This window comes from Saccostrea echinata, unplaced genomic scaffold, assembly GCF_033153115.1.
Source record: "Saccostrea echinata isolate AGI-Se365-2 ecotype Australia unplaced genomic scaffold, CSIRO_AGI_Sech_v1 ptg000009l, whole genome shotgun sequence".
Taxonomy (NCBI): domain Eukaryota; kingdom Metazoa; phylum Mollusca; class Bivalvia; order Ostreida; family Ostreidae; genus Saccostrea; species Saccostrea echinata.
Genome location: NW_026889758.1, coordinates 42,932,501 through 42,946,377, shown reverse-complemented (window position 1 = coordinate 42,946,377; position 13,877 = coordinate 42,932,501). Strand labels below are relative to the sequence as shown.

At 33.6% G+C, this 13,877-nt stretch overlaps 2 protein-coding genes across 2 annotated transcripts in view; one reads left to right on the top strand and one right to left on the bottom strand.

Moving 5' to 3' along the window:
* The first annotated feature begins 3,728 nt into the window (after window positions 1–3,728).
* LOC133182758 (uncharacterized) lies at window positions 3,729–5,579 on the top strand. The gene is made up of 6 exons (XM_061317605.1): window positions 3,729–4,042; window positions 4,136–4,258; window positions 4,537–4,665; window positions 4,811–4,894; window positions 4,974–5,045; window positions 5,503–5,579. Exons 1-6 carry the CDS (start codon window positions 3,736–3,738, stop codon window positions 5,577–5,579), a joined length of 792 nt encoding a protein of 263 aa, XP_061173589.1. The 5' UTR covers window positions 3,729–3,735.
* A 71-nt stretch (window positions 5,580–5,650) lies between these two features.
* The window catches only part of LOC133182502 (RNA-binding protein 25-like), a 9,778-nt gene continuing 1,551 nt past the window's right edge, over window positions 5,651–13,877 (bottom strand). Inside the window, exons 4-18 of the mRNA XM_061317346.1 lie at window positions 12,855–12,947; window positions 12,631–12,688; window positions 12,325–12,416; window positions 11,869–12,109; window positions 11,652–11,716; window positions 11,229–11,309; window positions 8,548–8,789; window positions 8,329–8,434; window positions 8,035–8,124; window positions 7,861–7,934; window positions 7,595–7,745; window positions 7,068–7,374; window positions 6,632–6,900; window positions 6,382–6,528; window positions 5,651–6,262 (exon numbers count right to left, since the gene is read on the bottom strand). Of these exons, the coding sequence (XP_061173330.1) occupies window positions 6,170–6,262; window positions 6,382–6,528; window positions 6,632–6,900; window positions 7,068–7,374; window positions 7,595–7,745; window positions 7,861–7,934; window positions 8,035–8,124; window positions 8,329–8,434; window positions 8,548–8,789; window positions 11,229–11,309; window positions 11,652–11,716; window positions 11,869–12,109; window positions 12,325–12,416; window positions 12,631–12,688; window positions 12,855–12,947 (2,109 nt within the window). The 3' untranslated portion in view covers window positions 5,651–6,169. The remainder of the gene's footprint in view (window positions 6,263–6,381; window positions 6,529–6,631; window positions 6,901–7,067; window positions 7,375–7,594; window positions 7,746–7,860; window positions 7,935–8,034; window positions 8,125–8,328; window positions 8,435–8,547; window positions 8,790–11,228; window positions 11,310–11,651; window positions 11,717–11,868; window positions 12,110–12,324; window positions 12,417–12,630; window positions 12,689–12,854; window positions 12,948–13,877) is intronic.

Genomic DNA, 13,877 nt, shown 5'->3' with positions numbered 1-13,877 from the left:
AGTCAATTACATGATAAAAACAATCAACCAGTCTCTTGACCAATTTTAGCTGTTAAGGGACGCAACTCAAAAATGATGATCGGTGCCGGGATATCCATGTCTTGTATCTACATATACATTTTCAACCAAAATATCTAGAAGTCATAGGAAATGAAGTTACAATAATGTCTATAATACAAAAACTGTATGAAATAAATGTGTTTTAAAGAAATATTATGGTGAAAAATTATGTAGGTCCCTTTTATCAACATTTTACATAGGAAATGCACTAAGAATTGTAAAAACACTAATTTGACAAAATCTAAAAAAGAATGCTGGATTGGTAGGTAAAACGATCCAGAATATAGCCTATTTAGTACATTTAAACCTACTCGAAAGTTCTTGAAAAATTCTATACAATAACCAGGAACCTTGCCAATGTCCTTAAAGGTAATTTTACCGCTTTTTTCCTTGGGTGGATGGGAAGCAAATTGAAGAGATTTGAAATATATTTTATGATATTCCCCTAAAACACATCTATTCTGAGCAGAAATGCAAGATTTATTAAGATCAAAAATTTTCACCATGCATGACCTGATACTAAATTTTGAAAAAAAAAAAAAAAAAAAAAAAAAAAACAATGCGATGCATAAGTGCACTTTCATTTGATCGATACTATTTCTGTCCAAACTGAATGAGTTATTTTAATTTTTCAAGGTGTGGTCAAGGTAAGCGGTTTTTTTAAAATCAAAATTAAATTTGAAAACATGTACTTGACAAGTTCTCTCTTTTATACAGTTTCAACCATACTTATAACAAAATGTTCTGCTTTTCAGAGAGCAGAAGACAAATACGTTGACTTATTCCTTTCACTGTTGGATGTTCTTGAGAATATGTCTAAATAAATTGTCTTTTTTATATATACATAATAAAGTTCTAGCTTATTTACATTAGCTTTATGTCTTGTTTCAAACGCATGATTTTTGAGACACATAGCACGACTTCAGTACCATATATACTTGTTACATAGCTAGCATGCATACATGGTAAAGAATATTAAAGTTATCTTTCAAAGTATATTGTAAATATAACAGTGATGGCATTAATTTCCTTTCTGTATCCAAACTGAAAATATTTCAAGGGTCATAATTCATTTAAATATGGGCCATATAAGTCAAGATCTGTAATCAATCAACTACAACCAAAAACTAAAACTGCAGTTAAATATCTGAAGACATAATAACAAAAGACAAGCACCTGACGCTCTAAATATTTCTAAGCAAATATGAAATTTTTACCCCATCTAATAAATCATTTATTAGGTGGGTGTGTAATTTATATTTATGCTTAGAAATATTTAGAGCGTCAACTGCCTGTGAAAAAAAAAGAAAAGAAAACGTACACCTGTACCTGCACGATGTTCCTGAAAATGTCCAAACAATTATGTTAAAAGGAGCCACAAGATGAGACTCGGTATCAAATAACCATTCCAATATACATGAAAGTTTTGAAATTCTAGATCCGAAGATTTGTGAAAAGTGAGTCATAGCTCTCTAAATTAAAGATTCATCAGAAATTTTTCAATATGTACAATGTTAGAGGAATATTTAGTTGGGAAGGGGAAATGGGATGTGGATCAAGCCATACTAAAAAAAAGGAACCAGAACTAACAGACCCCTTTCCCAATCCACCCAGTCAATTCATGATTGAATCCCAAGAAGGGGGTTTCAATGGATTGTATATAAACTATATTTCTTATCCCCCCGCGCTTTTACGGAAGCAAGAGGACATTAAATCTCATTCATCTGTCAGTCTGTCTGTCACAAAAACATTAACCTTGGTCATAACTTTTGAATGAGTATAGTCGGGGTTTTCTAAGCTTAAGGCAAGGCCCCTGGAAACGAAATAAGCTTTTTATGGGTAACTTCGAGCGCAAAACTTCTTGACGCTCTATGTCTTGTGTTTTTTGAAGAGAAGTATATTTCACAAAATGTATACCAACATTTGTACATACTACTAGAAAAAGTGGGACCCCGAAGCCTTTTCTGCTTTTGACGATAGAAAGGTAAATTAAAGACAAGTGTAACTAGCGCAATTTTTTTGAAATTGTCAAATTACTCTAATGACCTTATACATGTATTTTTTGAACTTATGGTTCAATGTAGAAGTGTAAAATCATTTGTAGACGACTTAGTTCTTGGTCGGGGTGTCGTACCTAGTAGAGCAGCCACCACACTGCAATCTGGGTAGAAGCGCGTAAATTGTTTTCTAGAAGGGTAAGGCCAAACAAAAAAATATGTGTGGTTCCGGTTACACTTCCATAAAAATTCGGGTAGGTAGGTAGGGATTTTTTTTTTTTTTTTAACAAAATGATTTTCTTAATTTTTCTAAATAATACCTATCACTGCTTTGCAAATTGCATTTAGATGTGATGTGATAATATACTAGTCAATATTGGTAGGGGACACCTACATGCTAGCTTGCTTTGGACTTAATACTATTAAACACTTGCACTATGTTTTGTAAGGAGGTCGTCATTGCTGAAACTAAAACTTAAACCGAAGCCATTGATGGAAATCGGGGAAAATTCCGGAAAAAATATGAAAATTGCCAAAAAAAAGTTTAGGGTCGGGGGTATAAAATAGGGAAGGTCGGGTAACCGGAACCACACATATTTTTTTATTTGGCCTAAAACATTTGCACCCATGGGTAAAATACATCTTTGTGTCGACCAGACTGATGACGGTCGAACACAGAACATGAGATTAGGTTAGTGACCTGATAGAGGGACAGGTGAAAGATATCCCGTATACACTAGCTGTTAACGGGAAAAAAACACGTCATGTAAATGATACGTTGCCTGTTACATAATTTAACGATAAAATTACTGTCTTTTCTTTAATTTCAATCTAAAGTACCATGGTGGTTAAATTAATGTTAATTGGACTAATTTGCTTAGAGGTTTCGGGAGGTAAGTACAAAGATGTATTTACTTGTGGAATATTTGTCATTCAGTTTTTTTTCCTAACCTTTATTAAATACTTTAAAGGAATCATGGTAAATGACTATAAGCCATGTACCATCATTTACGTTCTTTCTCTATCGGTTCATCTGAACTTTTCTAAATAAAGTTTGTCAATTTTGCAACTTTAAACATTTTTCTAAGGATTCAAGTTTGTTTAAATTCCAGCCTGGGACCATGCCTTGGTACCAAATTATATGAATTACACAACAGTACATCAATCTCTGCTCGTTCCACTCATGAGTTGAGAATGACTGGCATACAATGAATGTAATTGTGATCAAGAAAAACTTTAGTTTCTATTAATTCATTTGTATTGAAGGTATATTTTTTTCAAATACACTAACACACATGATCACAAAGCGTGATTACAGATCTTTGAGTCGAATTGCATAGAAAAATAATTACAGTTTTTCATGGGAATAGCAAAATTTAAATTTGTCAAATGTATACCCAAGTAATGGCAAATATTCTGTAGTGTGAACTCAATTTTGTTCAAACTATCGTCTCATTTTACCTAGGACAGTAAGACCACAAGAGATTTGAAAATATATTTTAAAAAATATAAATGAAAAAATGGTTTAAAAAAAATCTTGTTTTCTCGATATTCGTATCATTAAGTACACTGCATGATAAAGCAGAATGTCTATGTATCAGGTGGGGTATTGGAACATTGTCTAACTTTTATAATACTTTTTTATAAATTAATTTCAATTACCCAAACAGAGCTGTCTATGACCTATAATCCCGCCTTTTACAAGGACCTGAATATACCAGATTATAACCCAAATAGCGTTCCCTTTGTCAACTACAATCCAATGAAAGAACAAAAGCCGATACCATTCTCCGAGTTTCAGCCAATCACAACATCTGTTCCAGAGGCTCCTAAAATGAAAGTGTTCAGTAACTCTGGAAGTGCTGGCATCAAGTTCGACCCTAAAATGGTAACACCTTCACCATTTGATTTAAGTGGAGTGAAGTTTAATCCAAACGACCGAAATTTTTTAAGAGGTTTCAATCCCAACTCTTTTGCAAACAAAGGTAAAAAAATTCTTGCATTTTGGGGGACTTTTTTGACACCCTGGTATTTAGTTAAAAGCAACAATCAACCTTTGTTTTTTTTTTTGGTTGCAGTGCAACCATTTCAGGTACAACAGGTAACAGCATCAACGGCCGGACGTGACTGGGACGGTGGATGGCCAGGTTTGTTGGTTATGCAACATGACATTAACAAAGACGTTGTTTCAGTTAATAAATGTAATTGTGACACAGATACTGAGTTATAAAGACGGATATCTTTTAATGCAATATGAACTCAGGGGCCTCATGAACTGTCAAACTTCTCTGTTTCACTCTTAAAACTGAAGTATGAAAAATCTACAAATTTAATAAATACGGGAAATGAAAGGTCCTTCAAGATATCCACAAAATCCCCATCTGCATACTGAATTGTGTTAAGGATACATTCTGGAATAGTATCTAAAGCTGCTGGCATCAAGCTAGTGCTCCAATGTTGTATACGGTAAATGTTGCAGGTGATGAAAGTGGTGGAGTAGTTAAAACAAATGAGAAAGTGGAATCGGGAATAAAGTATATTGGAAACAACGGGAAAAACAGTATCTTCAGTAGTTCCGGAAAATCCTGGGATGGAAGCTGGCCAGAGGGTAGTTAAAAACTTGCAACAATTCACATCAAAACATAATACATACATGTACAATCCTATGTCCGCATACGACTATACATGTAGTTATACATATACTTCTCATTACAAACAAGCACAAACATTATTACAAGTTTTAAAAATTGCAGGGGATGTTAAAGAGTTCTCCTCAAAAGCCACGGAATCATGGAATTCAGCGGTAGGCGCCAAACAAGACAATAAAAACTGGAAAGGTAAACAACACCCCACGTACTTCAGAGATCAAACAAATGCTCGACTTTTATACTAGTCTCATATTCTATTTTATTCTAGACAATTCAGGAGATTTCTCGAATAAAGCTACAGATTCATGGAACAAAGCACTGAATCGGGGTAAAAATCAAGGTAAATCATGTTTATTTGCTGTAAAACGTAATATTGAAACTTCCGAATTCCTGTTCAATACACACCGACCAGGTTGGTGGACAAATCAGCTTGATTGTTCCTGGAAATGTTTTTAAATTTTTTTTTTTCAAGTTGCAATTTTATGTAATGAATGTGCATCAGTATGCTAAATATTCTTTTAGTGGTTAAAGATATTGAATAGATACTTTCACATAAGATGCATGACTTTGTTTGGGTTCCATCTTCGCCACCATTAGCCACGATTTCATTTGGGAAAGAAAGCCAGACTTTTTAAGAATGAAAGGAGGCTTTCCAAATAAAAGACCTTTTTGTCAGAGGAAAAAAAAAGATTATATATAACAGATGCAACTATTAAACAGAAATACCAAACCACTGCTCATTGTTATGCAATTGCATATTCATGATTCCAGTGAGAAACATAAATTTTCATTTTCAGGCACCAAAAATGGACAGGAAGAAGTGGACGAGATCATTCAGAGATTAATAGCAGTTTTAGAAAAGTTGCGGTCATAAAGTGATAAAAATCACAGTGTACAATAACAGAATGATCACACAATACTTCTATAAATAATATTAACAGTACAGTAATTTTGTATATCGAATGATTTTTATTTTCATGTTCAAAAGCATTCGTTTCTGATGTACATGAGACCAATGTCTAATGAGTATTTACAATGCAAAATTAAAAGGATTTCACTTACTGCATTCATTCAGATAATTTCATAAACAGTCATAACTTCACTCCTTATATTTCTCATTAACATGGAAACACATTTATCATTTTATCACACATTTGAATCTCATGTATGCAGATACACATACAATACAAAACTAATATTCATAAAATTACACCCTGATTTCATCTTGCATGATTCTTGATGGTCTGTCTGTTAATGTTGACGTGTACATAATCAGTACCACAACCATGATATAGAACCTGGATTGTCTTGATGGAATGGAAGCAGAACAGAATTGGGAGGACTGGGATCATACAGCACTGTGTTGGTTGTGCTGGGTCAATCACACACTAATACATACATACTGTCCCTCTTTGGCACTTATCATTCACCAACTCACAGTAAAACAGTCTAATCACACAATCATCATTTGACTAGTCCTAGTTTTTTGGCTTCTGTTTCATACACTAATAATCTCCACATTTTCACCACGAACACTTCCGCTTCCTCATCCAACACCTACATGTACAAAGATACAAACTTTATCAATGAACAACGTCTGGAACATTCACAGCAACATTGGTTGTTAATAACTGAATTATTATATTTTTTTCTCATGAAAAATTGACGATACATACCATTGCTACATCATTGAGTATTGCTTGAGGTCCACTTCTAGCCATCACTTTCTGACATATAAATTCTGTCAGTGTTGGTTCTTCCTCACCAATGTACTCAATGATCTTTTTGTTAACCCAAGGTTTAATCCTTTTATCCATAAGGACCTGAAAATCATTATTGAAATTAAAAGTATGTTGTAATCATTGTGTAAATAAATGTCTTCATAAAATTATTCCAGGTTTTATCTACAAAACTTCATTTTCTTACTTGATCCACTATATTCCAGTCCAGAGGATAAGCAAACAATTCATCTTTAGCTGTGGGAATGCTCTCTATGAGTTGTTTTATTTTCACTCGTTTCTCCTCTGCAGTGGCTCCCCCTTTCTTCCCTTCCTTATCGTCATCGTAATCCAGAGGTACAAGTTTACGTTTTTTGGCACCTGATGAACTATCTTCATCATCCTGGTTGAACACATCCCCTACTGTCAGTTTCTTCCTCTTGTTGGATATGCTTTCAGTTGGACTACTACTACTACCTGTGAATTATTTATATACATCTAAATGCTGTGTAAATATCTAAAAACAATTGCATTTCCAAAGTACCATCCTACATCAATACCTAACGCGTACAAAAAGCTTTTCATTACTTTATCAGTTCGACCTTCTCCTCTTTACTAGATATTATAGAAAACTGAATCCCTACCTAACTTCAGCCCACCAAATCCTAACTTAGCATTTTCCTCCTTGGTTGGGCCATACACAGGTTGCGAGTCCTCATCAGGGGGTGGGAAATTGCTGTCATTATCCTCAGACATAGGTGTGACACTGTTTGATACGTCAATGGGTTTCAGTGTGGACTTCATATTGGGGGGTAATTGTGGCTTTTCCTCTTCCTCCTCATCAGCTTCATCTGACGAGTCTACAGGGATTGGCTCTTTCTGGCTGACAGGGGACTTTTCTTCAGATATATTCAGACGAGGCTTCAGATGCTCTTCCCTCTCCAGTTCAATCTGAAATTACATGTACACTGTCAAAATATTCTAGATTTTTAGAATTTTTTAATCAGAAAACTTTAATTTAAACATGTATATTCATTTTTACACTGCAAACTAGATGTGTCAGCATGACATGTTCCCCATTTTTTACATGAACAAATTGAACTCAGTTTAAAATCTTTTAAAGGTCATTATCAACAGCTTTTAAATGTTGCAACATAAAAGAGCTACTAACCTTCATTAATTCAGCTTCTGGGTCTGGGTGTCCCTCATCCAGTAACTTTCGTTTGATCTCTTCGAGTTCCTCCTTTTCTCTCTGTCTATCTCGTGCATCTGCCTCTCTCTCCTTCTCCCTTTCTTTTAGTCTCCTGTTTAGACAGCTGCCTCTGTATAGATTTATAAATAATTGATAACCACTTACTTATAGCTTAATTTCATCAAAGTTTTCCACAAATACTGCTACTATGTACTACATTTATTTCACCAGTTGGTAAATCTTACTTGTAATATTTCACATCATCCCTTTCATCATCATAATCTTCAAGGAATTCTTTCAACCTTCGTGCCTCTCTCGCCTGAAATAATGCACATAGTGAAAAACAAGCTGAAACACTCTTTGGGATAAGTTGAGATACACAACATAAAGGAAACTCTTCAGATATATGTCTGACTAACCTCCTCTGCCTTCCTTTCCTCCTCTCTTTCCCTTTCTTTCTCATACTCCCGTGCTTTCTTTCTTTCTCTGGCTTCCCAATTCTTCAGTCTCTGTTAATAAAGAAAAATGTTAAATGCATTGCACCAAAGGAAAAATTTAACAGAACTTTGGTATACAAAACCTTGAAATATCAAATGTCAGGAAAAGTTTAGAATCGATAGTGTGTGCTGACTTTATTATGATTTCAGCTTACACTTAAATCTTTTATATACACTCTACTTGAGTTCAACTGCCAACATAGTCCTGATTTCTACCTCTTGATATGCTGCTTCCTTTTCACGTAGTTTCTTCTCCAGTTTCCTCCTTTCATATGCCTCCTCTTCATCCTCAGCATCCCTGTCACGTTCCTTCCTCCTTTCCCTAAGAAAACAATTTAACATGAACTAATTACCAAGCAACAACATTTCAACACTTTCTTTTAATATATCAGATTTTTTTTTTAGTGATTACTACTTTTTTATTCATATACTTACTTTTCTCTTGATCTTGACCTCTCCCTCCACCTCTTTGGAGATCGTGACCTTGACCTTGTCCTACTTCTGATGCGTTCTCTTTCCCTTTCTCTTTCATAACGTTCCTTTTCCAGTTCTCTTTCCCGCTCCCTCTCTCTCTCCTTCATTCTTTCCCTCTCGCGTCTTCGCCTTTCCTCTGCAAGTCTGATTCTTTCTTCCCTTTCTTTGTCCTTCTCAGCATCTTTTTCTGCTTCATCCTCTCCCTTCAAAAGAACAACATACAAGTTAATTACATGTATCAGAACACAAATGGAAAACTAACTTAAATATGGTAAAACCCTCTTCCAGACAAATATTTCTCTAAAAACTTTTGTTTCTACAGATGAAACAGTGCTGTTCAATAAAAATATTTTTTCGTACAATATATTTTTTTCAGCTTCATCATCAACATATAATTTTCATACATCATAAAAATGTAATGTGGCCAAAAAAAAAGAAGATATTTCTTTTGCTAATTACCTTGAAAAGCACACAGACTAGATAACTAGTGCCTTGTCAGGATTTCTTTTAAAAATATGCTCATGCACAATGTTGTAAAATGATTGCTGATGTTAAGGTGTAACAGCCAACCAATTCACAACACGCATTCTCCAAAATCACTATGAACAAAGTCAAGCTACGTTTTCACATGACTACTTCTCTGATTGGAGATCCTCCTCAGCCAAAATGGACTACTGTTAATCCTAATCCTTGTGAGAGCAATTCTGGCATGTAATTAATGAATCCTTAAGATAACACTGATGCTGCTGGCAACAAAAAGGTTTTATTGCATTAAACCCTAGTCATCCATTTACAGTTTTACCCATGGGTATTTTCTATTGAGAGTCCAAAACTCAATCAAATCACCCTTGATAACTTTGCTTTTGCTTCATACAAAAAAGAAAAATAAATCAAACAAACAACTTATTTATACTGGGTGAAATACTTAATCATATTAATTTTACACCCTGATATGGAGTTCAAATTGAATTGCAGGATAATAATAAACCTCCCTACTTGTTAATGAGTTACAATACTTTATGCTTGAAGGTACAGTACACTTATTCAACTGAAAGTGATGTAAAATGAAAACCTTATATTTCAGATTATCAAATACTACCCATTAATCACATACAGTGTATATAAACAGAGCAAAATCAAATTTCACTTCAAGTAAAAATCAGCATGCGTATAAAGCATGCTTAACTTTGAACTGGAAAGACACTGAATAAGGGAGGGGAATGAGAATGAAATTAAGCCCTTCTTATACATCTGTCCTCATAAAAACACTCTGAGAGCAGATGTTACAGTTTTTCTTTTGTGCAACTTACATATGTCGTATTTCATCATATACATGTCACCATAAAAAAGCTTTCTCCTGTGGGGTGAAAAATCTACAAGAAAGCTCACAAGCAACCTGCTCTAGACCTGCTGAGCAGAATTAGGGGATTCAAGTCTGTATTCCTTTGAGACAAAATAATTAATTCACAAGCAATAACAAAAGTACACATACAGTAAATCTATATCACTAACCTTTAGTCTGTGTCTCGGTTATTAATGAAAGAACTGACAAAAAGTAAATTAGGGTCACTTACTTGAGAAAATCTGCTGTAGACATGTACCTTATTTCTATCCGTTTTTCAAAATATGTTCCCCTTGTTCCTAGTTATAACCCACCTTCTTACTGCATGCGAGAACTTCTAGCAATCAGGGGCACTGTTAGTATTATAGACTTATACTTTATAAAACATCTTCCCATCCCTTTTAGCCATGTTTTCTAAGTTTTTCTTTAAAGCCCATAATCTCACCCCCCCCCCCCCCCAAAAAAAAAAACATTGCAAAGCCTTCATCTGAAACTGTTATTTAAGTTCATCATCCATTTTCTTTTTCAGTACTTCATTTTCCTTCAACTATCTTACCAAAAGGCCTCTTCTTTCTTCTACATGATGGAAAGGTAGCATATTTATAGAAATATTTGGTAAACACTTACCAGAGAGTCTTTCATATATAATTATACAGGTTGATCAGGACCGTAACAGATGCTTGGCACGAGCATCAGGGCTCATCTATTAAGTGGGGGGTAATGAAATATAACCCATGTTATTTAAAGGTGACAGAAAAAATTTCAGTTCAAAACTTACAGAAGGTTTAATTTATATATTTTTTTTTAAAAAATATCAAAAGCAAATTTATATCAATCAGTGAATTAAAATGTATTTTTAATGGTACAAATGTATGTTTTTTTTTCCTGTCAGTTTCAGCCTATACTAGTAGAATGACAAAATGAATTTAAATGAATGAATGCCAAGTTATTTTTTGTGTCCTTTGTAAACTACATGTAATTATCTGTAACAAATGGTTCTGAATTAACTTTTTTGATAATGGGGTTTCAAAAATTTTAATAATATGGTCAAATTAAAAGGTAAATCTTGTTATCTATTAAAAAAAATTGTGCTAAATAAACCTTTAATTAATGTATATTTAAATAATGTGTGTGGTAACTGCATTTGGTGTTCAAAAAGCCACAACTTAACTGATAACTTCAAGGCCAGTTACTGGATTATTCTATTGACAAGAAAGTTAAGCAACCTTTAAAGAAACCCTTAACAAAAGGTCAAAAGGCATTTTAACAGCATATACCAAGCTATGAGAGAAATACTTACTTTATGAAGATCTCTGAAGCTCTTGATTTCTCTATGAATTATCTCCCTTTTGTCATCTTCAATATCAATGTCATCTATTCCCTAAAAAAAAAAGTTCAATTTCAAATATTATACTATTGAAATTACATTTGAAATTTTTCAAAATGGTTTTTATCTCAAAGTCTATTCATATTCTAAACACCATTCTAATGCTTTTATAGAAGAAAAAAAATCATACAAATAAATTTATTTAACTTCATATTTATCTTGAATCAGCTTTAACAACATCTTTGTATTGCTGCTTTAAATAAATACTTCTTACTGTGTCTCTCAAAATCTTTTCACTACTTACTGTGTCTTTTAATAGTCTTTTCACTACTTACCATGTCTTATAATTGTCTTTTTGCTACTTACTGGATTTATCATAATCTTTTCGATACTTACTGTATCTTTTATAATCTTTTCTTCCTCAACTTTCTTTTTGACTGGCTTTGCCTCCTTTTCAACATCTACAAAAAGACAAAAACATAAAAATAACATCATCAGTAGTAACATCCCTCTCACAAATTCAGTCATACTAAAGATCAAACAGAATAAAAATATGTATAACATGCTTGACTTTTTAAAATTTAGGCTAATGAAGATCTTGTGAAAAGTTTACCTGGAAACACCTTCTTTGTAAGATCTCCAGCATACTCTCTCATAATGGCATCCAGACCGGCCTTTGCCACACGATCCTCTCTCTTGGTAAATTCATCTAAGTCTTCCTCTACTTTAGAATCACTTTCTTTTTCTCCATTCTCTTTCTTTTCTTTGTCATCTCCCTCTGCTTCACTTGTTCTGGATTTCTTTTTAGATATGTATTCATCCAAGAGTGTCTTTGTTTTAGCATCTACTTTCACCTACAAATACATATAAAAATATATACATGTATTCTCTAGCACAAGTGGAAACCCTCACAATTATTTTAAGCTACTTTTAACTCTTCCATCATTTTTTTTTTCAATAGAATGAATAGGTTTTTTTGCCCTAATGAAGACTTGCTTACCCACTGCATATCATGTTTATTGGTGTTTTATTGTTGTTGAGACACTTTAACTAGATCTATGATACTTACCACTAATTTCTTGTCTGCTATTTCCCATTCATTTAAAAGTCTCATACAACGTAGAGTGGCTTCTGGATCTTCATATTCACAAAACCCAAATGCTGGAATAGAAGTAACACAAACTATAGATGGCATAGATGCAATACTCATGAATATGCTTTCAAAATAAAATTCTATTATATTAGGAAATAAATATTTCTGACCATAAATATTTGACTTCACAACTCCTTGTCTTAATAAGAGTCAAGTACTAATCAACAAGAAAATCCATGACATATATTATAATTTGATCAAGCAAGAATAATGCACACCAACCTTGTAATTTTCCTGAAGCACCTTGTACACGTTTCCAACTGAGTACATTTCCGCATCTCTAAAATGAAAATAAAATGACTAAATGTAACGAAATCAACTTTGAAGTACAATCCAGTCTAAGCTACTAGCTCTATATTGACTATGAATGTAAAATTGAATTTTTGGCAGAAGCAGATTATCCCTTTTCTATGAGTATTTTCTTCCCATGAAACGAAAAAAATCACCTGCAACATCTGTCGAATCATAGCATCAGGTGCTCTGTCACTGATGTTACCAACAAATACTGTTGTAACAGGAGGTTTTTCTTCTTTCTCATCCTACAATCATAGTAATGCATAAAATTTCAAATAGGGCTGCGACGATTCAGGTACTTCACCATTCAATTTTCAATTCTTTGGCAACAGTTCATTTTGATTCAATTCAATAGGTAACAAAAACTCTGATAATACAATAATGAAATGTAACTTGTATTTTATTTTCATTTTGTTTAAGCTTTATAACATGTAGAACCTGTTGCAGAGATTACTATGTTTCTGCTTCCTGACTATCAGGTTGGTAGTATTTCCTGACAATTAAGCTCTGTAAAACATACACATATCACAGCATTTCTGTTTTCTTTCAGGCTAATATGTTTCCACAACACAGGCCTAAGGTTTGTTGGTGGGTTTTTATAATTGGCATCCACCATTTTTGCTATTATAAAATTGTGAAGAAAACCCAAAATGCTTTGATAATTTTGATTCCAGAAAAAATGTAAACATGAACAGAATCATGATTTGAAGAAGTTAAATGAAAAATTGAATCAAGAGGTATGCATCACAATTCGAGTGCACCGTCAGGGGTTGAAATATATGGTAGCCCGACGCCCGGGGCTAGTCATTTTAAGACTCGGGCTAGCTAATTTAAATGTAATGATAGTCCATCGGACTAGCAGAACAGAAAAAAAATCTCGGCAGTTTACTTTTGGTTTTCTATGTAGACTGGTTTCTTTTGAATGAGAACTACATTGTAGTTTAATTTGTTTCTGTCACCACATCATTTGAAACTTTCATTTAACTTGTTATGTTTTCATTTTGCATAAAAAAAATTTGGGCTAGTTAGTTTGAGGTTTGGGCTAGTAATTTTTTACTGATCAGTAGCCCCTGGGCTAGTGGGTTTTCCAGGAAAATTTCAACCCCTGACCGTGATCAATCCATTCAGCCATAATAACCCACACAAATTGTATAAATATATTTTTTTAATGTCTG

Excerpts from the sequence above, each read along its gene's own strand:
- LOC133182758 (XM_061317605.1), top strand. The coding sequence starts at position 3,736 with ATGACCTATAATCCCGCCTTTTACAAGGACCTGAATATACCAGATTAT. Across the intron at positions 4,895-4,973 it reads AGACAATAAAAACTGGAAAG|ACAATTCAGGAGATTTCTCG; the intron begins GTAAACAACACC and ends ATTTTATTCTAG. Across the intron at positions 5,046-5,502 it reads GAATCGGGGTAAAAATCAAG|GCACCAAAAATGGACAGGAA; the intron begins GTAAATCATGTT and ends TTTCATTTTCAG.